At 37.5% G+C, this 22,869-nt stretch overlaps 2 protein-coding genes across 2 annotated transcripts; one reads left to right on the top strand and one right to left on the bottom strand.

Annotated features, from left to right (window-relative positions):
* Positions 1 to 3,562: 3,562 nt before the first annotated feature.
* Positions 3,563 to 5,946, top strand: LOC145774810 (CD209 antigen-like). Its single transcript, XM_082586124.1, has 3 exons — positions 3,563 to 3,838; positions 4,305 to 4,461; positions 5,276 to 5,946. The coding sequence occupies exons 1-3, from the start codon at positions 3,577 to 3,579 to the stop codon at positions 5,571 to 5,573; spliced, it is 717 nt and encodes a 238-aa protein (XP_082442250.1). The 5' UTR covers positions 3,563 to 3,576; the 3' UTR covers positions 5,574 to 5,946.
* A 12,048-nt stretch (positions 5,947 to 17,994) lies between these two features.
* On the bottom strand, positions 17,995 to 20,737 carry LOC145773917 (C-type lectin mannose-binding isoform-like). Its single transcript, XM_082585041.1, has 3 exons — positions 20,476 to 20,737; positions 19,154 to 19,310; positions 17,995 to 18,244 (listed from the first exon to the last, which is right to left on the bottom strand). The coding sequence occupies exons 1-3, from the start codon at positions 20,735 to 20,737 to the stop codon at positions 17,995 to 17,997; spliced, it is 669 nt and encodes a 222-aa protein (XP_082441167.1).
* Between the last annotated feature and the right edge of the window lie 2,132 nt (positions 20,738 to 22,869).

The raw sequence follows: 22,869 nt of genomic DNA on the forward strand, positions 1-22,869 counted from the left end.
GTGAAGTAGCAGAACAGAAAAGGCTAAGAACCGCTGTTCTATTTCATTCCAATATTCTTTGGCTATGGCGACAAAAGAGGTAAAGCAGCGCCATCCTGAAAGAACAGATAATCTACTTGCTGATCGCTACAGCGACAACAACTTGGATTAATAGGTTGCTTTTCTCACGTGATATTTTGCCACGTAAACCAGTTAAACTAGTCTATGGAAAAAGAAGATAAAAATCATTGTAGATGTCTCGGAAGACATTGGTTGTTGATGAATTGATAGGTTGCACAACTAATTAGCCTACAATTAAGCATTTAACTGGGTACAAAATGCTTTTGAGGAGTTTGCGCTACAGTTCGGTTGGAAATAGATTACGGAGCAACTGGTTAAATTGCAAAGCAAACAAATGTAGAAACACAAGTTTATGATTCTTTTGCTGACTCAATTTTGGTCAAAGGTACGATCAATGCAACTAAGACTTTATGAACTCAACAATCAAGCGGAAAGGGCCTTTTTGCGGCTACGCACCTCGATATATGAAACTAAACTTTTAGTTCTAGCTACTGTAGGCTATGATAAAACCAAGCATCGCAGCAACAACTTTCAACGCCTTAAGGCAGTAGCAAATATGCATTTCCAGTTATAACTCTCGATTTTAATATACTTGTAAACAACTTTTGACGGCAAGGCTCTCACAGATTTACCGCGTGTGGGAAATAAATAAACTACTTCTGTTGAGTTTACGGTAGTAATTTGAACTACAGAAAACTACTTTATTTCTTGTAACTTACATAGACATTGTATTGCTTCAGTTCGAGAATATTTATGCTGGTGTGACACAAGTCCATGGTTTGATAGGTTGAGAGCCGCTGATTCTAGAATTGATTAATTGATTGATTGAATCTTTATCCTCGGACTGGGAAAGCTTCTTGAACAGCTTAACCCTGGAAGTTTCGCATACTTGTAGAAGCTTTGAACCACTGACGCAGGCCTGGTTACCGAAATTGAAAGAGTGAAGTTTCTGATAGTTGCAGTCAGGGAATTATTCCATCCACTGGCGCTCAGCACCACACCCCGAGAGCCAAACCAGCACCCTTTGATCTTGAGTCAAAAATAAAGAGTGGGTTGCTTTAGCGCTAGAGATGTACGTATACGCCGCATACTTGCGGCGTAGACGTTTTGTTTACGCTAACGCTTGCGCGTAGACTTTTTGTTTACGCTAACGCTTGCGGCCACATTTTTTTTGGATAGTTTGCGCTTGAGGCTACGCCGTAAAGTTTTCGCGGTTTTTTAGCGCATATAGCGTCAACGCATACTTTTTAATGTCTTTTTTTGCTACAACACGCTAATACCTTCCAGCGCTGCAGTTGAAAGAATGTTTTCAGTGCGCAAAGACATATTGAAACTAAAACACAGTAAAATGTCAGATGAACACTTTCAGATGCTTGTGTTTCTTCGTGGAAATTCAAAATAAAACTTGTTTGTTTCGAGTGGTTTATACCATGTGAATGTTTGGCACCTAGCAAACAAAATTAGTTTACGCTAGTGTATGCGCTGACGCCGCCAACTTTTTTTACAAGTTGCGTTGACGCATACGGCGTATGGTTTTTCGAACGTTTGCGTTAACGCTGACGGCGTCAATATTTTTTTGTATGCGCGTACATCACCGTTTAGCGCACATTGGGGTAAGCTAGTTGTGTTAACAATACGGACTTTACTGTAAATTAAAAGTTTAAAATTTTAATTGCATAGCAGTTTTTTAATAAGGCTACGTGTAGAGGTTTTTGAGTTTTAACGCATGGCGGTTACTGAGATTGGCAGAGGAAAGTTACCGATTTTTAAATTTTTGTTGCGAGATAATTCCTCATCGGCTGAATTAGAGCAGAAGGTCAGGGCGATAGAAGTCATTTTCGTTGACGAGGGTTCGGAAATCCCACCACTGCCATTGCTCTTTTTTCTTCTGTAACTGTCAAACAAAGTTCAAATTAAAAATCAACATTCTGGCTAGTGCTATAAGGATCACAATTGGACGGTAGCCAGTTTGGCCGCTGGTGAGTTGTAGAAACGGGAGCTCTAGAAACTGGGGCGTGTTAGAAACAGCGGAGGAGTTTGGGGGGCCTCTCCTATAAATTTTTGAAAAGCGACATTTGATTGGGTGCATTTTGCGAGTATTTTCAGCTCTAAATTGTGATAAAAGTTTAAGATAAAATTTGACTTATTTAAGAATTTTGCAAATGTAAGTATTTTGAAGGGAACGATCAACAAACAAATGTGAATAACATGTTCCAAATGGTAAAATGGAAGACGCTTATTTTTTTAACTTAAAAGCAGATGATAGAAATTAAGTGAACGATTCACCGTAGGCAGTGTGGCCTAGCGGGGTGGGGTTTAGGAAAGTAGTTGTTTTGATGAAGTTAGTTCGATACCCACCCTTGCCATAACTTTTTTTTCTTTTGTAATTATCAAACAAAGTTCATACCAAGAATCAATTTTCTGGCTGAGTGTTAGAAGGATCACAATGACGGTAGCCGTTTTCACGCCACGGACAACGTAGTTTCTGATGGTGATTAGTTCGAAGTTTCAGTGCTGGCTGTTAAAGTGGCTGCCTGTTCAAACAGCTTGTTAAGGTTGACTTAAGCGTGACATCTCTGATAATTTCTAATATTTACTGTTACTAACACTTTTTAAGAGTACCGTAGTTGATTGTTTTTTGAACAAAGCAAAGTGGTGCGGAAAAAAAAGGACAAATTTGTTTTGTTTTGCTTGTTGTCAATATCAACATTCTTCGGTGGCCTTTCCTTATTCTATTTATCGATAGAATTAGATCTTTGCATGCACGTGTTACTGTTAAACCATTACCGGTTTGCCAGGTTTCCTTTTGTTAGTTATGTTACTGTATTTATTTCCACAATATTGTTTCTTCTGCATTGCGACAAAGAAAATCGAAAAAAAAAGTTTCAATATTTTTGGAATGTTGTTATTTAAACTTACTAGCGAAGAAAGGAGCGTTCTTCCCGGCTATTAGCACAAGGCTGAGCACTCACTAGTACAGCGAGCCGTTGCGATTCGCTAACCATAATGGTGTAGCTTCCACGCTAGCCATTTAGACCATCCAATCAACTATGTGTATCTCGGCAGCCGATTGTAGCAAGAATTGACAGCGATAGACACCGTCCGTTGCTGTAAATCATCTCTGTAAGCAATAGATTGAGTTTCACTTTTAGCAGCACAATATTATTTCACAAGTGCACGTTGAACATTCTTTATCAGCCTAACGCTGCAGGTTTGCTGTGTTAAAAGCGGCTTTTCACGAGCTTTTGGAATACAGTTCTTTAGCCATTTACACATGACTGGGTATAGGCTATTGAGTTCCGAAAGCTCCTGAAAGACGCTATTTCCATAGCAAACCTGTAGCGTTAGACGAAAAAACAACGTTCAATGTACACTTGCGAAATAACACCCCATGGTTTTATGCAGCCTATAGTCTACAAAGTGTACAAAAATGGACCAAGCGCAATATTACCTGTACCACTTCACCTTCTACAAACTTCACTATTGTTATGTCTACAGCTCTAAGTGTTGATAAACATGAAAGTTGGTATTTTCTTTGCAGTTTTTTTCATTTCAATCATTGCTTGCGCATCTTCCATTGGAGAATCAGATGAAGTTTATTTGGCTGTGAAACGTGTCCCTAATGACGCAGTAATCACCCAAGGACGTCCTGGGAAGCAGGGAGTGGCCGGACCTATCGGACCTGCTGGAGCAAAAGGAGAGAAAGGAGATGTTGGAAGATGCACTTGCGATCTATCTGAAGTAATGGAGCTGAAACAACAAATTCAAGCACTCAGAGGTATGGAAGGTTCATTTTTTGCCTTGGGATGTTTGACTTCCTTCTTTATGGCTAGCTCTTTTGCTGTGTTATGGAAACACAAACAAATGTAGTACCAGCATCATTTCAAAATTCTTTGTTCGGATCATCTTGTGAAAACAGTCCAACATAGTTTGCTTGCTTTTTAACTTATCCGATATTGACCATTCTTGTGTTTTATTTCTATAGACGTTTGTTTAAATAAATACTAAAATTTAGCGCAATTTAAATCAAGCTAGCCTATGTATTCGCATGCACACACCACTCGCTTTTAACAAATGAAATTATTACCAAAGTTTTTATCTAAAGCACACAATAGATGTGCCAAAGTCTTATTATCATGGAGGTAGCCTATACTACAGTAGTTTCTTAGCATTATCACATTCAAACAATTCCGTTTATTAGATCATTTGTAAATTCATTAATTTATTCTTGAACAAATTCCTAGATCAAATTTTACCAGATGAAGGTTGGTTTGCACCAGGAAATGGTCACCAATATATTGTAACGTCATCCAAGCAGAACTGGCGAGACAGTCGAGCATTGTGTCAAAGAATGGGAGGAGATCTAGCGACAGTTGGAATGCGTAACCACCATACGCGATTGTAAGTTTGAAAAAAGTGTTTTTGAAACCAAAACTTGTGAGTTTGGATTGGTGGGTGGTTGTCGACGTGGTGATTGCTAGGAAAAGTTTCATCAAAATGGACACCAGACAACGCACCAACAATCCGCCCCGTCAGCTCATTGGTTACGCGCCCGACTCAAGACCACGCAGCGCTGGTTCGACTCTTGGGGTGTGCGCTCGAGCAACGCACTTTCAGGACTGCTCTCCATTCAGCGGCACCTAGTGAATGAAATAATTCCCCTGCAACAAGACTTCAACAATTGGAAAACTTCACTCTGTCAATCTCGGTAACCGACCCTGCGTCAAGAGCTTCTACAAGTATGCGAAACTACCAGGAATAACCTATCAAGGCTTTGTCAGTCCGTGGATAAAATTTCAAAAACCAAACCAAAACCAACATTCATAACCTCCTCATGAAATGCTGTAACAGTCCATGGTATTACATGCCAGGCAAGAGAAGGTAATGCAACATCAATGAATGAGCTATTCCTTATTAGACCTTATATTTCCTAATTACTTTTGTACGGTAACCCTTAATTTGGAGGTATAACCTTTGGTTTTACGACTTCTGTTTAACTTTGAATTATTGATGATATGCTGCAATATTATTGATGGATTGCTTGGTGATGCTGTCATGCTGATTGATGGTCATTGTCAGATACTTTCTGTAAATCCTAAAAAGTAGGCTATCTCCTGCTTAATGGGTGGAACCAAACTGAAAGGTACAATTTCTATTAGATTGTTATTGGGGATTACCACTTTTTATGTTTAGAAAAACTACAAATTATTTTTAGCATCATCGGTCGTGCCATACAACATGGGCGTGCAACTTGGATTGGCTTAAATGACATCGCGAATGAAGGGACCTTTGTTTGGATTGATGGGGTGACTGCAACATCTGAAAACATCGATTGGGCTCCCGGACAACCAAGCGATGTCACTGAAAGCATCCGATTTTTCCTTAGACAGCCAGAAGATGCCCGGAGAAATGAGGATTGTGGGGAAATATCTGGCTCCTCAAGAAGCTTTCAAGCCAACGATGAGCGTTGTTCAGAATTGTGGAACGCATTATGCGAGAAGAGACTGGGTTAACATTGAGCTTGGAATAGGCTATTTCCAGTTTTGCTTGTTGTGCATGTAGAAACACATTCTGGGGTATTTGTTCACGTTTCTTTAAAAACCAGTAAAATTATTCATTTTTTTTCGTTTTTAATTGGCAGCATGATGCAAACTTGTTTTTCAGCAGTTGAATTTTTTATGAACCTCCTAGCAACTGAAAAAATAATGATCTGGTATTTCGAGGTAAACCCGTTGATCACTCAACTTGGTAGCAATTACAATCAACCTATTCCACTCCTAATAAAGGTAGGCCTTGTCTTTGTCAGAAAAAGACGAGGGTAGGCTATTTCAGAAGGATTTTTGAATATTTTACCCACAGACTGGCAACACTTTAAATAAATTAAACTTTATCAAATTATTGGAAATTTTTGAGGTCATGAAAAGCATGATTTTAAAATAACTTCGCTTGTTAACTAGCCTTATTACTCTAACAGTCTAACGCAAACTGTTATAGATATCTAGACTGAATTTGATGACTTTGATCAAATATAAAATGCGTGCGTTTTGAAAAAAATTATTGGATTAAAATTATGTAAAAAAATAAACTGTAAAAACAAGGCAAGGATTATCAAACACTCTGAATGAAGGAATAACCCTTCAGAAGCCCATCTAAAGAGGGAGATACTAAGACTTACAGCGATTGCCGTATTCTCACGACACTAAATGGGCGGTCGTTTGTATCGCATTAAACATGCGTCATTTTAAGATAAACAGAAGACAACCTTCTATTGTCAGACATAAAAAAAGCTTAACCAAAGAAAAGAACCTTATAAAACTACGATACTCTGACTCCAACACCACTCGTCGTTGCATTGTGTTTCTAAAGCTCGCGACAAACCGCTACCACCACAGCGAACTCGCAACGTCAGGCTAAAACAAGTCGTTTGCATTCAGCCTACACTTGTGAAATTAACAACGATCACGCTGCTAAAGGCAAAACAGAATCTCTTTATATTTTCGCGTTTTACAATAGATTTCCGTGAGAAGGAGTACTACCAACAAATTATGTGGGCTAAAGTTTCCTACGAAGACTGCTACTTTTCATAATGGTAGACTATTGCGACCAAACTGTGCACAAACTTTGGTGTTTTTCATGATTTTCTCATAACAAGAAATTTTAAAAATTCTCTCAAAGTGTCATTCACTTTTCCCTGTAACAATGTTTCTCAACCCATTTTCGCTCAACAGTTAGGCTGCTTAAATGTTTGCTGAAACAACTTTCTAGGACCACATGTAATTTGGCCTTGTCTTTAATTCTCCAACAACTCCCTTGCAATCAAAGGCTTCGAGACGCATGGTTTGAGAACCACAGCCATATGAAGGCGATAATATATCATGCGATTGTACAAAGCATAATTTATCTTATGTATTGGTCACTACTGGAGTATGGTGCGGCACCTAATGGATGGAATAACTCCTGGCAACAACACTTCAACAATCGGAAACTCCACTGAGTCCACTCTGTCAATCTCAGTGACCGGGCCTGCGTCAGTGATTCAAAGCCTCTACAAGTATGCGAAACTGCCAGGATTAAGCTCTGCAAGATGCTTTCCCAGTCCGAAGATAAAGATTCAATCAATCAATAGGTTAACTTAATGTACTGTACATAAAAGAGCAATGTTTTTACTTCGAGACACTGCATTTTTTCAATTGTTAATAAACACATGAGCCACAAACTTGATGATGATTTGAAACACTTGTAGTGTGACCTATGCGCCGGTCAAGTTAACACAATGCAAAATGAACAAGAATTTACAGCAAAATTCCGTAAATTTGATACTTCTTCCCGGTTTTGAGAGGACAAGTAGGCAGGGCTGTGGAGTGTGGAGTAGGAGAAAGCTTTGCTTGTCCGGAGTTGAAGTCATTAAAAACGGCCGACTCTAGCTCGATACAAAGCAATAAAACGTTTGTTTACATTTTTTTCTTCAAAATATTGTTTCTTGCTCTTCGTTTTGTACTTTAAAACTTCACTACAAAATAGAAGTGTTTGTTCTTGCCAGTTTTGATGAAAGTCGCCGATTCAATTTCGATCACAACTTTAGTTAAATTAAATTTTAAACAAATGAAAAAGAATAAAATTTAAAAAAATCTGGCAATCTTCAATAACTCGCCAATACTGAAACCGGAGTTGACCAGTTATAAAACGAGGAGTCGGAATCGTATAATTTTATCCCAAATCCACAGCCCTGCTCTTAACCAAGTATCTCCCTGGATCCACTACTAGTCTTTCTAAAAATACTTGTTCGCTATGCTGCCGGTAATGCTAAAGGTGTGTAATTAAGCGAGCTAGAAGATTTGCCAAAATGGAGACAATTGCATATTTTCTTGGGTTTTTTTCGGGGAGGAAGACACGTGTCCACGGAGTATCAAGTCAAACTGAAGCTTAAAATATGCGTCAACAATGAGTTTAAACAAGCATCGTTCAGCAGCGGACTTTCCAGGAAGTTTATAGCCACGTGCCTTTATACGTAGCCTGATCAGTAGTAGATGGGCAAGGTGCGAAAAAACTAATTTGAAATATACAGAGCAAAAACGACGAGTCGCAAACTGTCTTTTTAAAGGTGGATTGTTGCGTTTTATGTGCAGAGCTTCCAAAATCTTGGTTTGATATTCAGACCTGCCCCTGGACATGATATCAACTTGCTTAATCGAAACGTTGTTTTGACATGTTGCTCATGATAAAATGTGATCTTTAACTGCAATTTTTTGCAAACAATTCAATTTCAGGTGTTCCCCGGTGTAGCAGTCCAAGAGTTACTGCAGGCCAAAAGTTACAAAGGTTGCCAAATATTTTATTTAATTTTTTTTTGAAAAATAATTAAATTTTTAACCTCTTAAAAGGTCAGATCAATAATTATAAGTATTTTGTAATGTTAACTAAAAAGCTTGCATTAGTTTGAGAGCAATGAATTCACTACACTTAGTTAAAAAAAAATTCGCTTTTCTATCGATTGCGAAAACGCCGGGCACCCCTGGTAACTTTTGGACTGACAGTAACTTCCAGACTGCAACGCCGCAGAAGCAGTCCAAAAGTTACTGTTATTGTCAGTGGGTGTGTTTTTTCGAAATTCGTTTGGGAAAACTTGTAAATGGACTGAAAATTTTGCAGCTAAAACTGTTTTTCTGCAGTTTAAACTTCACTTGGTCAATAGATTAAACCCTCTGCTAGTATGCGAAAGATGAATCCCAAGAATAAATATTCTCACCACGAAACCATTATTCTTGACTTTAAGTTTCGTGCCACGTGTTTTCGATGGGAGTCCAACGGAAATTCATTGGAATCTCAAAGTGTTCAACACTTTCGTAAAAGTTAAAGCCTCCCCGCGTGTGAGACTGTGATAGCCTACTCACTGAAGGTTGACGGCGTTTTGACTACTGGTTGGTCTAAATGTAGCCTAAGTTACTTTATACTTCTTCAAAACGGTAGTTATGAAAAACCAGACCAAAAATAGGCTCAGTGCTTCATTCACTAGAAAACTTTGGTTTTAACTTTCATGACATACATAAAATATAGTCAAAGACTAGTACCAGTAGTCAAAACTATGAACCAGTAGTCAAAGACTATGTTCGTCAGCTACAACTCAAGACCAGCGGCTAACAAGTCAGCCTTCAAATTCAAACTTTGCACGATATAAGTTATTAAGGCCTGTAGCTTATTAAATGCCACCGATTCATGTACAGCCACGATTCAAACTTTGAAATGTTTGGAGCGATGATCAATTAAATTACTTGTTTCAACAGCGCCATATAGCCTACAACGAGTCAATAAAACACTCATCATAATACTACATTGTGAATCGTAGGTTGCATCATAGCACAATCAGGATGACAGCAAAAGACTATAGGCTAACTAAGTGGTCATCTAGTCAGTGGCTCCGAGAGGGGGGGGAAGTCGGGCCAGTTTCCCCCCTAGCAAAACATTATAAAGGAAAAACGAGTAGTTTTTTGTTTTTGCACTTTTGAAGGGGGCCCATTTTTAGTACTAAAGTAAAAATGTACCAACTAAATAATCAACAAATTCTTAAATGAAGTGCGTAGTTTCAAGTATTTCTCAATCATTGTAAATGTCACTCTCGATGCTTCTCATCACGCACAAATTATTTTCGTGTTAAGGTGGGCGATGTTGAACAGGTTCAAGACGTAAAATCTGAAGCTGAAATGATTTCTGTATTACTGAACGGTTTCGATTGTATTGATAGTGTCAACTTGAAAACTGGTGCTGTTTTGGCTAAGCGGGAACTATTTTTGCTTGACAACTGAACCTTAACTTCAACATCTGCGTTGGCCAGGCATAGGATGTTGTATCCAATATAAGTTATCTGGGAAAGTTACAGGTATCAGTCCAAGCACGATTAAAGAAAGTAGCCTAAATCCTGTATATTTTTTGTTTATGGATCATCATCAGTCATCATCTCCGCCTACAGCAGATTGCGCACCAACATGAGTTATTTGCTTCCAAGAGTGGCGATTTTGAGCCAGCTCGCCCAGTGTCGCCAAGTTGAGTTCGGTCCATGGTTGGATGTTGTCTTGCCATCGTTTTGGTTGTCTGCTACGTTTTCTTTTTCCTTCTACTTTTCCTTCTGTGCAAACTTTGCTGATTCCGTATTGTAATCTTTTAGTGTGGCCGAACAGTTTTAAAACTTTTGATTTTATTAACTTATTGCTGCAATTGGATGTAATTTTGTCATAGTTAAAAGATCTTCTGTTTTCGTGTGGTCAAGTAGCCTTTTCTTGGTCATGCTTCTCTTGATGTGATTTTGGAAGGTAGTGATTTTTTTCTTTATTTGAGTGTTTTGTTTATGGATGTTGTTGCTTAAATCTAGTTGGAATTCATAATGTTGCCTACAGACAGCGTTGTTCAAATGTCTTATCATTTTTGGAGTAATTGATTATCTGTAAGCTAGTGGCATCTTTAAAGTTATAGCCCAGTCAGACGAAAAATTCTGAAAAATCTAAAGATAGCTGTCCTATCATCTTGCAAAGAAAATTGACTTCGAGAGGACAATCAAGGCGTGGTGCAGTCAAACCCAATGCTTTACATTACCCTTTTGCAATTGAAGCTCTAAAGACGTTTCTTAAATGCATCAAGTTGGAACCAACAACAGCTTGATCGGAGGCTGAGTCAATGCTAAAGTAGCCTACAACTAGCAGTTTTAAATTTGTGACTGCTTTGCATTAAGTGGATTACGGTCCTAAACAAGATTCACTGATTAAGTTAATGAAATTTAAGGAAGATGTAATCTAAGTAAGAGAAAGCTGAGAAGAGTAGGCTACTACTCGCAAGCTAAAGTTGCAGTGGCAATTATAAATTTAAAAGAAAATGATTTTCTTTTCTTGAGAACAGAACGCTTTTATAACTCCACTTAACTGGCTGAATCATTCGAAGGAAATGTATTCTACCGTACATTCCAAAGGATTCGATAGTTGTTGGAATTGACAAATGTATCAACAAACTCAAACATATCGTCCATGAGTTTGAAGTTCCATGAAAATTTCATCGTATGTCTGTTGTGCAGTTGCGGGCATGTGGGACAAATTTAAACCATTTGTAGGCTACAACAATGACATTTTTCAAGACATTTTGGATGAGTTGGTACTTTTGACAGAAAGCCACACAGCAAACTTCAGCTCCAAACCAGATCGAACCACCCCATAATCTCTACACAACGAATCATTGATTTGCAACTTTCGAAAGGTTTTTCCAAATAGTTTTGTTATGATTTTTTTGTGTTCCGATAGCTACCTCCAACGGTTGCGTTTTGACAACGTGGTTTTAGCAATTATTGAAATTTGTAAAGAATTGTTTGCGCTCCAGTAGAGGCCTATGACTCAAAACCGATTGAAAAGCCTAACTATACATGTTGTGCATCAATTCAGAAGTCGCAAAATTTTATCATTTGATGCTGTGATCCGTAACTTTGCATTGCAAAAAGTCCAGAAAGGGTTGAATTAAATCAGGGATGTCCAAAGTCTGGCCCGCGGGCCAACTCCGGCCCACGAGACGTTTTTGTATGGCTCGCGCCTGTTGTTGTACAATGTGCTATTTTTGGCCTGCAGACACACAAAAATCATATAAATTCAACTTGCAGTTTTTAGAAAAATTATTGTGGCTGTTGGCCGCGAAGACGTAGGATCAAATCTGGCTCGCGTGGGAAAAAGTTTGGACACTCCTGAATTAAATGCTTGGTTGAACTATTTTCGTTACTTGTAAGCCTATTGTTTGTTTACAAAGCTTTCTAGACAAAATAGTTAGCCTCAATGGCACTTTTGTGGTATTATGATTTTTACATTGAACGAAGTTCTTTTTATGCTGAGGAAAGTAGGCTAATTTCAGCTTAACACGAACATGCAAGGCAACATTTACTAAAAAATATTATGGGGCCCATTTTTCGTGTTGTTTCCCGACCAGTGCTGACTTCTCTCGGAGGCCCTGGCTAAGCGTGCACTATTTTTGCTAGACCAGCTGCGTTTGCCAGGCATATGATAATGGGTTCAACATATTTGGAAAACTGTCCAAGCAAGATTAAAGAAAGTAAATCTTTCTTGCCTATTTTCTGCTTATGGATGTCATTGCTAAAATGCACTAGAGTTGGAGTACATGGTGTACAGTGTTGTCCAAATATTAGCCCTATAGCATTTTTGAGTAGTGTAATTGATCGACTAAGCTTATGTCATTTTCAATTGCAGCCAAGCCAGATAGGAAATTCTAAAGAAAGCTATCCTACCATTTCCAAGCAGCCTACTTGAACAGTTTCAAACCTGTGCTTCTCTGCATTATGTAGATCAGGGGTCACCAAACGTTTTTCTCTCAGGGCCGGATTGCTGCGAGATTAACAGTTGCGGGCCGGATGAAAATTGAGAAAAGATATACAACTATTTAGAATCTCCATTGACTTGAATTAAGCACAATAAATAACAAAGTCAGCAGTGGAATAGCAGAGTTGTGATGAAAATCGAAAGGTTGCTAGAAAAGTTACCCCTGCTGATACACTACAGGGCATCGTGCTCTTGAAAAAACATTATATCTTTCTAAATTTGGCCTAGGCTGTCCCCATTTATGGTGGCCTAATGATAAAAACGGAACACCAACATGTAGGCTGCTTGGTGGAAAAATGTACAAATTCAACATACAACAACGAACTATAAGAACGAACAATTTTAACAAAGAATTCTCCATTACACAAAAAGGCAAAGCCAAAGACGGTTGCTAATGCTAAGGGAAGCACATCTACAGAATTGCAGTGCAGCTGTAATTTCCGCAGCACGTGTGAGCCGGATGAAGTCAGTTCGCGGGCCGGTTCCAGCCTGTTCCGTTCCTAGTTTGGTGACCCCTGATGTAGATTGTAGATCACAGTCCTAAGCGAGATTCACTCTACTAACCTATTTATGCAGAGATAAAGAACTGTTTAATGCTTTTCGGCCCCAGAGGAGGCTCACACGACGACGACCAATGGTCAATAAGCTGATAAATTTAATGAAGTTAAAGGAAGATGTAATCAAAGTTACAGAAAGCTGGAGCTACTCGCAAGCTTCAGTTGTTATGGGAACTATGAATTAAAAAAAAATATTTTATTTTTCTGGGTACTGAACGCTCCAACAACTCTGCTTCACCAGCTCAATCTTACAAACGAAATTTATTATACTGTACGCTATGTTGCAAAGGATTCGCTAGCTGTGGGTGATTTATTCACAAATGTAGCAACAAACTCAAAGATATCGATAAGTTTGAAGTCCTATGGAAATATCATTGTATGTCTGATGTGTAGTTGTAGGCACGTAGAACAAATTTAAACAAGTTGTACAACAATGACATTTTGGATAACAAGTTGGTAGCCTACTTTTGAAAGAAAGCTACCTAGCAAACTTGAGCTGCAAACCGGAAGGCATCACCCCATGATATCTACTCAAGGAAATCATTGATTGCAAGTTTCAAAACACTTTTCCAAATATTTTTGTTGCTTTGAAAATTTGTTACGTAAACCAGTACTTCCAACGGTTGCGAGTTGAAAACGTGGTTTGAGCACACAGAAATTTGTAAGATTTGTTTACCCACCATTACGACTCAAAACCGAGTGAGCACTTTATGCATGTTGTGCATCAAATTAGACCTTGCAAAATCTTTATCATTCGATGCTGTGATCTGTAACTTTGCATTGCAAAAGGTTCGGAATGGATTGAATGCTTTATTGAGCTATTTTCATTGCCGCATTGTGTGTTTACAATTTTTCCTTTATCTACAGAAGGTTGTAGCCTACTAAAGTTAACACCTATAGCAATTTCGATTCACAACATGACTGCAACCAATTCCAAGTCGGCAACCGTGGCCGAGTGGTTAGCGCGTTGGGCTCGCAGTCGAGAGCCTGCATGTTCGACTCCAGCCACCCGCACTTGCTGTTGTTTCTCTGGGCAAGAAACTTTACAATAATTGCCTCTACCTAGTGATCCATTTCGAGTAATGGGTAGTAGCCTACCAAATTTAAGTCATAAGTAGAGTAGACAACCGGAAACTGACATTGCAGTCGGCTGCAGCGTGGGTCAGGTGTACGTCGGAAGGCGTACACCGATGCATAGCGCTCAAGTCCGCTTTCCCGCAATACAGGATAAAGATAAACAAACAAACAACGCAGACGCAGTGGCGCAGGCTTGTCAAGGGAGGAGACGTTATCACCGACTCAAAAGCGGCTCTTGCTGGATTCCACACAACGAACAGACAAGAATTCATCAGCAAACACGCCCGCACTGCCTTAACACTAGAGAGTTTGAACAAACTATAGCATTTTTTGGATATGATGCATTTTTCTTGGAAGTGTTTTTATTTAAGGCCGAAAAATCGTTTTGGTACGGAACCTAAATTCTCCTCTCAACGGCCGTGGCCAAAGGCACCATGTATGAGGTGTGCATGTGCACATCATATAACTTTACTGCAATTGTTTCAAGAGAATATAGTGAGCAACAATGGCAATTTTGCTGCAAGTGTAGACGGTGTAGTCGAGTGATTTTAGTTAATTTTCATGATATTGAAAGAAGTTTTTTCATATAGATATATCTTCTTCTTCTTTTTCAATTGCCTTGCCTGAACCAGGCATCGACGGCCTCAGATGAATAATTAGACCCAATGTTCCTATTATATGTTGCATGGATGATTGTTTCTGTTTTGTCGTCGTTAAACTGTTCCAGATGTGTTTGTCTTTGTCTGCCAGGTGCCCGCTTTCCAAAAATTTTACCAGTTAAAGAGAGATGCTCCAGTTTTTACTTTCTTATTACATGGCCGAGAAATTTATATTGTCTGATTTTCATACTTTTTAACAGAGTTCTGGTTTGGTTCACTTGGTGTAGAATTTCTTTATTTGTTTTCTTTGCCAGCCATGAAATGCGTTGCATTCTACGGAAGCACCACATTTCAAAAGCATTAATCTTTTCTGCCATTTTTGTTGAAATATTCCAGGTTTCAGAGTTGTAATGAAAAACAGGTTAAATATAGCATTTTAAAACTCTAGATCTTGTTTGGAAAGAGATATTTTTATTGCAAAGAATTGGTTTCATTTGTTGGAAGCTTGCTTTTGCTTGGGCTGTTCTTATGTTGAGCTCTGTTTCGTCTATTGCATCCCAATTCACCATAGTACCGAGGTATTTGAACTTTTGGACCTGTTTAAGAATTGTTCCATTAACTGATAAATTACAAATAGGAGTTTCGGTTGCTTTTTTCTTTGTTATGACCATTGTTTCTGTTTTCTTTTTATTTAATTCCATGCCAAATATCTTGCTTTTTGTACACACAATATCTGATATGTTCTGCAGTTTTACGTCCGAGTCGGCTATCAAAGCGGTGTCGTCAGCATATCGTATGTAGTTAATGTTGTTTCCTCCAATACTAATACCTCTTTCATCTTCAATATGTCTTAAAATTATTTCGCTGTATAATGAGAAAAGGTCAGGTGATAGCACACAACCTTGTCTTACTCCTTTCTGAATGGGCGTGTAGTCACTGCAGTCATCATTTATCCTGATAGCAGCTGATTGTTCCTAATATAAATTTTGAATGATTCTTAGATCTTTGTCGTCTATTCCAATTCTGTCTAGCATGCATAGCATTTCATTGTGTTGAACTCTATCAAAAGCTTTTTTATAGTCGATGAACCACAAGTACAGGTGTTTTTGCATTTCGATTGATCTTTGAGCGAGGTTTTTCAGAATGAAAACCGCATTCCTTGTTCCTTTATCAGGCATAAACCCATATTGGCATTCGTTTATTTCTGGGTGTAATTTGTTTCTAACTCTGTTCATGATGACTCTCAGCAGTAGTTTAATAATATGGGACATCAGACTAATTGTGCGATGTTCTTCGCATTCTCTTGTGCCTGGTTTCTTCGGGATTGTAATGAAAATAGATTTTGTCATATCAGTTGGAATTTCACCGGTGTCATATACTTTGTTGAAGAGTGCGTGGAGTACGTTGATTCCAATGTCATCCAGTGCTTTTATCATTTCGGTGCTTATTTCATCTGGGCCTAATGCTTTGTTTGTTTTTGTTTTACTTAAAGCAAATAGACATATACGTTGTTTAACATCGAAACTTTAAAGGAATTCAATTTCACGATGAGGAAAGTAGCCAAGTTCGGCTTAAGACACATGATGCAACGCATGATACAAATTCGTTACTTGCATTTTTGCTGAAAAATGTTTTTTTGGGGCCCACTTTTAGTATTGTTTCCCGACCAGTCATGATTTCTCTCGGAGGCCCTGCATCTAGTCAATCACCTCCCCATGCAAATTTATTTGCTAACGCACGTAAGACACGGACACAACTTCAAATGGTAACTTATAATACAAACAAATCACTTTAAAATGATAGCCTACGTAAATTGTTAGGTTACAAATTAAAATTTCATTCCAATACAGCAACAATTTCTGGTACAAAACTCATCTTTTAACTTTCATCTTATTTTCGCTTCATTCCCAATTACGTTTCTGCTGTAAACCATGTTGTTAAGATGCAATGGTGGATAAGTCTTCAAGTTCAACATGTTTTCAATGTTGAAATCATTTATACAAATCTGCTGCAAGCGTCAAATCTGACAACCCTGTTTTAGTAACTTCTGGACTGGCAGTAACTTTCAGACCGCGTATACGCGGTCCAGAAGTTACGGTAACTTTCAGACCGTAGTAACTCCTGGACCGTTACACCGGCTCTAGTCGATAAATGTTTTGTTGACATATCGATATATGCCAGGTTTACATCATGCAAACAACTAAATTAAATTTATACACAACATTAGAACATGGAGCAAAGGGAGTAGGCACTTTAGCTGGAAATATCTGCCTATTTTGAACGTTTTATATACTGGACAAATATTACAATCGAATTTCTTTTAGCAATTTTAACTAGATATTTTTGAAAATCATACCGAATCTTTTCCCAAAATGGTATATCAAAAAAGTTGCGAAAATCGTCTTCTTCGGGTATAGCTTTGAATTTAAGATCTAAAAAAGCTTTCAATTTTTTACCCAAAATATATGAAGGGTATGTATTTAAATGTAGCCCACTTTACAACTTATTAGTTTCATTCTAGAGAAGTAAGCCCGTCGAACAAACCAAACGGTCACGAGATAGAAGACATAAAATTAATCCAGATTTCCACTTTTTTGGGAAAGAGCATGGTAATTTAAATGCAAGGCAGTGTTGGTGGATTGTCGCCAGATGTACGTGTCCAACAAATCATATTTTACGTTTACTTCAACATCTAAAAAGGCGATAGTGTTATCAGATTTTTAACAGTAAATGTGATGTTTGAATGTTGATAATTTAGGAGATTTACAAATTGGGAACTAGACTGATCGCTACCAAAATTGCAAAAACATCGTCAACACAAAGTACATATATTGTTTGGATAAAAATCACGAGACACTTTGAATAGTTTCGTTTCAAAATACGCTAAAAAGAAATTGGCTAAAGTTGGACCAAGTGAAGAACGCATGGTGACGCCATCGATCTTTAAACAAGCCATTATTATACATGAATAATGCCTTCAGTGGCCAGGTTTAACAATTTTACGAAATCTTTTTTTTCAATGGGTGGTCGGTTTGGTTGGTTGTCATTAAAAATGTGATCAGAATTAATATTGATGGTTTCTCGTACTAGGTTTAGATGTAGATAAAAGTACAATACGTTATTCTTGAAGAGGATATCATGTGATGTTGAGAACGTTCGAAATTTGTTTTAATGTAGTTTTTTGTTTTCTGTAAATGTTGCTATAATAAACTAAAATATGTTAAATCTGATTGCGTTATTCGGCTGCGTATTGATGCCTATGGTTCAATAAAACAGTTTTTGAATACTTGCAATAAGCATTCAGGTGACAGAACATAGTCAAATGGAACAATTTACATTTCAACTTCATCCAAGTGTCTTCTCACACAGTGCGTGAAGAGAACCTTCACAGGGTCTATCATTAGAACTAAAATCTGTGCCCCGTATATGTGCACAATCTTCATTATCTTTGTAATCGTCCGGCTGTTCAGCATCCCAGTGAATGTTTTCAGGAGTCGCAGCCACTCCATCGATCCACACGAAGGTTCCTTCATTCGTGATGTCATTTAAACCAATCCAAGGTGTTGTGTTACCATGGATAACACGAGCAATGAGGCTAAACATAAGTTATCTTCAGTCGGCATATAAATGTGGCAACAAAATGCAAAGCCACTAGTTTACATTTATGTAGATTTGACGCAAATCTGCAGCTTATGTGGCCACTGCTAGTTATTTTTACATTACTTGCCCAAATATAACATTCGCCACGCAAAGTTTAGTAAAAAGGGGCCCAATTTAAGCAGTAGCTTTCAAAAAGTGGGTTTATCTACTTCTTTCTTGTGAGTTACTGGTGATTTTTACGATTAAATGCAATAAATAAATTTGGCAACAACAAGCTTACGACTTGACAATTAATATTTATCGTTTTGTTTATTAACAAAGTGACAAAGTCATCAAGCAAAACTACTGCGTCACGAACTTTAATGTTAACAAACTATCAGGATATGAAAGTGAATTGTTGAGATCTGTAACAAAATAAAAGCAATAGCTACTTTACAGTCTAACACTACTGAGTAGCTACCCAGTTAGAGCTCTATTACTTTCTACCAAATTTGTAGTACGGTAGGCTATATCTATAAATATAACAGCCTAAAATTGCCGGATGACATGGTTTTTATGAAAACCAGCAATAACAGAATTAGTAGAAGACTATTAACTTAACATTGTCGACCAAACTTAGGCTACTTATCGTAGCCCACATCAAAAATGTATTTTGAAAGTGAGACTGATATTGATCATAAAACACCAGTGTGGAAATTTTGAAGCAAAATTCGTCACTGCAAAAATTTATTCAAATAAATAGGCTACGAGTGTTTTTGTTTCAAAACAATAAATATCTGAAATTTGAAAAATGTTTCTTTTTGAACAGCTCTACGTGTTACTCATCCCTTCACAAAAGCCTTTATATTTAAAACAATTGTGCGCATAAAACTTTTTAGCGTATAAAGTATTTTTCTATTCTTACACTCTTGTATCATAGTTTCGCATTCCAAACGTCGCTAGATCTCCTCCCATGCTTTGACACAAAGTTCGACTGTCGTTCCAGCTCTGTGTGGATGATGTCACAAGATATTGGTGACCATTTCCTGGTGCAAACCAACCTTCCTCCGGTAATACTTGACCTGAGAATAGAAATTTGTCGTGTTACAAATGGCCTGAGAAGAATTTTTGCTTAATTTGGAGCAAAGGTAAAGGATAGGTCAAACTGCTACAAATTATTTTTTGCAGGCAACAATACTTTATTGTGCTATATCTGAATCTTTGTTTTTCTTGTATCCAAGCTTACACTCCATGGTTAAAAAGTTGGATTAAGTGAAGGCAAAAAAGACAACTTCATGTCCACTTTGTTTTTTTGTTTTTCATATATTTATTCTGCATTGCGGGAAAGAGCTACTTGAGCGCTATGAACTTGAGCGCTATGCATCGGTGTATTTTAAGGCATTCCATAAATTTTCTTGCCAAAGTCACAGTCGCAAGCTCATGATCGATGTCGAACCGGCGCCCTTTCGAGTGCCGTGCCTAAGTTTTCACCATTTGGCTATGCAGCGACGTCGGTAATAAAATACAAAACACTAAGTGCCATAAAGAATCTCAATTAATGTGATAACAATTTAGGTAAAATAATCAGTCTTCTTCCTACCCGCGTGACGCTGGGAAACAAAATGCAACTAGGGTACATCATTTAAGACTTCGCCATTTCCACTAAACTTCCACTAAATAGAGTGGAAGGCCCACGTGTCTTGAATAATGGGACTGAAGACTGGTTGTTTGTGAGGAAAAACATCGCAAATATGAGGTAATAAAATGGTCACCTCTTGGCCACGAAAGCTCATACGAAGACAATCAAACGATTCTTCTTCATCTTTTGTATGAGGGGTTGGTTTTTGGACTACATTTTACTGGGGTCAAATGTCCGGGCATTCTTTGAGCAGCCACTTAATTGTGGAGTCCTCCAGCGTTTGACAACAAACCAATCAAATGATTGACAACATGACACCCAACTATAAACTTGCAACTACTGTCATTTTTACAGCACTTTTGATAAAAGATTTGATAACTTTATGCATCTCCTATTTAAAAAAACAATAACATTGCAATAGCTTATTTTGTCATTATTATATGGTTTATACGCGGTATGACTGCAAATATAAGGACATGAAGATTAGCTGAATCTAACGGCATCTTTCGTATTATTTTATCAGCTCAAAAACACAGCTAATTAAAAGACAACAAGTGATTTGAACGGGCAACCTAAGCTTTAAAAAGCAACTACTACATTGTCCATACCTCTGAGTGCTTGAATTTGCTGTTTCAGCTCCATCACTTCAGATAGATCACAAGTGCATCTTCTAACATCTCCTTTCTCTCCCTTTGCTCCAGCAGGTCCGATAGGTCCCGCCACTCCCTGCTTTCCAGGACGTCCTTGGGTGATTACCGCATCATTAGGTATACGTTTCACAGCTAAATATACTTCATCTGTATCTCCAATGGAGGATGCGCAAGCAAAGATCGAAATGGATAAAATTACAAAGAAAACACTAACTGTCATTTTTATCAACATTTAAAGCTGCAGAAATAATAATAATTGAAATAAATGAGGCTTTTGAAAGAGTCCTGATCTCGGTATCAGGAAGTTAGCAGTTTTGTCTTGGAACTTTAACAGTAGGCTACAGACTGCAATGAAAAGCCCAGGCAGCAAAATGACGAGTTTTGCTATCTGGAAAGAAACAAAGAACTATATTTAAGAAGTATTGCGTACTGAGAAAGTTCAAGCGACTACTATTCTTGGCCTCTGTTGATTACAACTCTTTATTCTGTTACAACGTTTCAGAAAGTTAAGATTAAATTGAAAGGGTTTTTATTAATTGGCAGAGTTTTGTATATTTCACTTAGGGTCAGCAGAAATCATATGATGAAGAAAATTCAGCATACAGATACAATGAAACAGAAAGAATGTCTGATGATCAATGTTACCAGATGTCAAATGAACCTCTTACAACCGCTTCAAAATCTCCCAATTAGTTTTCTATTTCACCAACGCTTTTTTATCACAAAGCATGTCTAAACAAAAAAGTCTTCGGTTCGTTTCACCTGTTTTTCGCGGATTTTTAGTTGAATTAAAAAAAAAGATGCTTGCCCTCTTTAAAGCCGTTGTTAGCAGGTTTCCTGTCTTTTCGAGCTTACTTTTCAGAAAATCAAACTTTTTTAGTTACAGTGTTTTGTCCACAACAAGCATAAAATTTTCTCAACTTGGGTGCAAAATTCTTTGTCCGGCAACACTGTTGTAAATGGCCTCTTGGCCTTTACGAATATTTCCGGATTGAAATTGAGGTAACATTGCTGAACAAAGAAACTATTGAAACTCACATTTGTACTAGATTTATAATGTTTAAGCAACGTTATTACACATAGTGTTGACGTTATGATGACGTCAACATCTGCAAGAAACATTTAACAAGCAATTTCAGAGAAAGTAATAGGCTACCAAAACTTTTTTGCTGGTAATAGCTTGCTTACCATAACAAACGTTTTGGTAACGTTTGATTGCAATACTATTTCGAATTATAAAGATTTATATTCCTGGATTTCTTCTTTTGCCAAACTGATGTATGAATTGTCTTCATACTTTAAACTAAACTCTGTGTAATTTATAATGAAAAAGAGGTAGATCTACTATCGATACTTAGAGCTGTTTAACTTTCTACCTGAAAAGTCTTGCAAATATTTATTATAATATTTCCATTAACGTAGTTGACTGATCATATTTGTAAGTTACCCAATTTCAATTTTTTTGTGAGCGAAAAGTAATCCCACAGTTAAATATTATGAATGTATTAATCTGATAAACGCAAAGGTAACTAAATTTTCTTTGACATATAGACTTACAATAAGGAAATAAGAAATCGAAGATCTCTGTCCATTCGGTCGCTTTCTAGGGAGGCGAGCCCGAAGCATACAGCGAATATCGTTTCTATTTCGACATTTTATAGCTTAGGCAGCATCGAAGGTGTTTTTCATTGTTTATCATCATCTGAAATGACTAGTTTGAATCGACGAAACCAGTACATTTATGCTATTTTGTTAGAGATTATAGGGGAAGAAATAATACTACCCTTTCGCTTTACTGAAAAATGTCTTTCCACGCTTGAAAGAATAAGATTTACCCAAAACCAAATGCTCGCAAAACGGCAAAAATATTCGATATTAGCAGCCAGTCGGGTTAACAAAATTGCCTGAAGTATCTCTTGCATTCAAGGTGATATTATTAATTCAAAACCTTTTTTTTGCGAAGTTGTTTGTATTCAGAAGGAACCTTCACATCGCCAGACTTTTAGACGTACAGTACCTTGGTATATGTTGAAGTATTTTGCATTTAGCCCAGCGTCTTATTTTTTCAAGACAAACGCTAGGCTTACATCAACATCATTTTTTGCCCTGTTTTTAGTTTTTGCAATTTTTACTACACTTGACAAACGTAACGAGAAAATCTTCAAGAAATTATAAGAAAATTAAGTCTAATTTACGTACGGTACTTCCTTATTTCCAACTTTAATTCACAATTATGAAAAATCTCATCTTAAGTAGGTCAAAGTTATGTCGAAACAACAAAGAATACACGTAAGTCTGCACAGTGCATTGATCATTAAAAAGATGGAAATAAAAACTCAATTACTTTGCATG

Source organism: Aplidium turbinatum, chromosome 7, assembly GCF_918807975.1.
Source record: "Aplidium turbinatum chromosome 7, kaAplTurb1.1, whole genome shotgun sequence".
Taxonomy (NCBI): domain Eukaryota; kingdom Metazoa; phylum Chordata; class Ascidiacea; order Aplousobranchia; family Polyclinidae; genus Aplidium; species Aplidium turbinatum.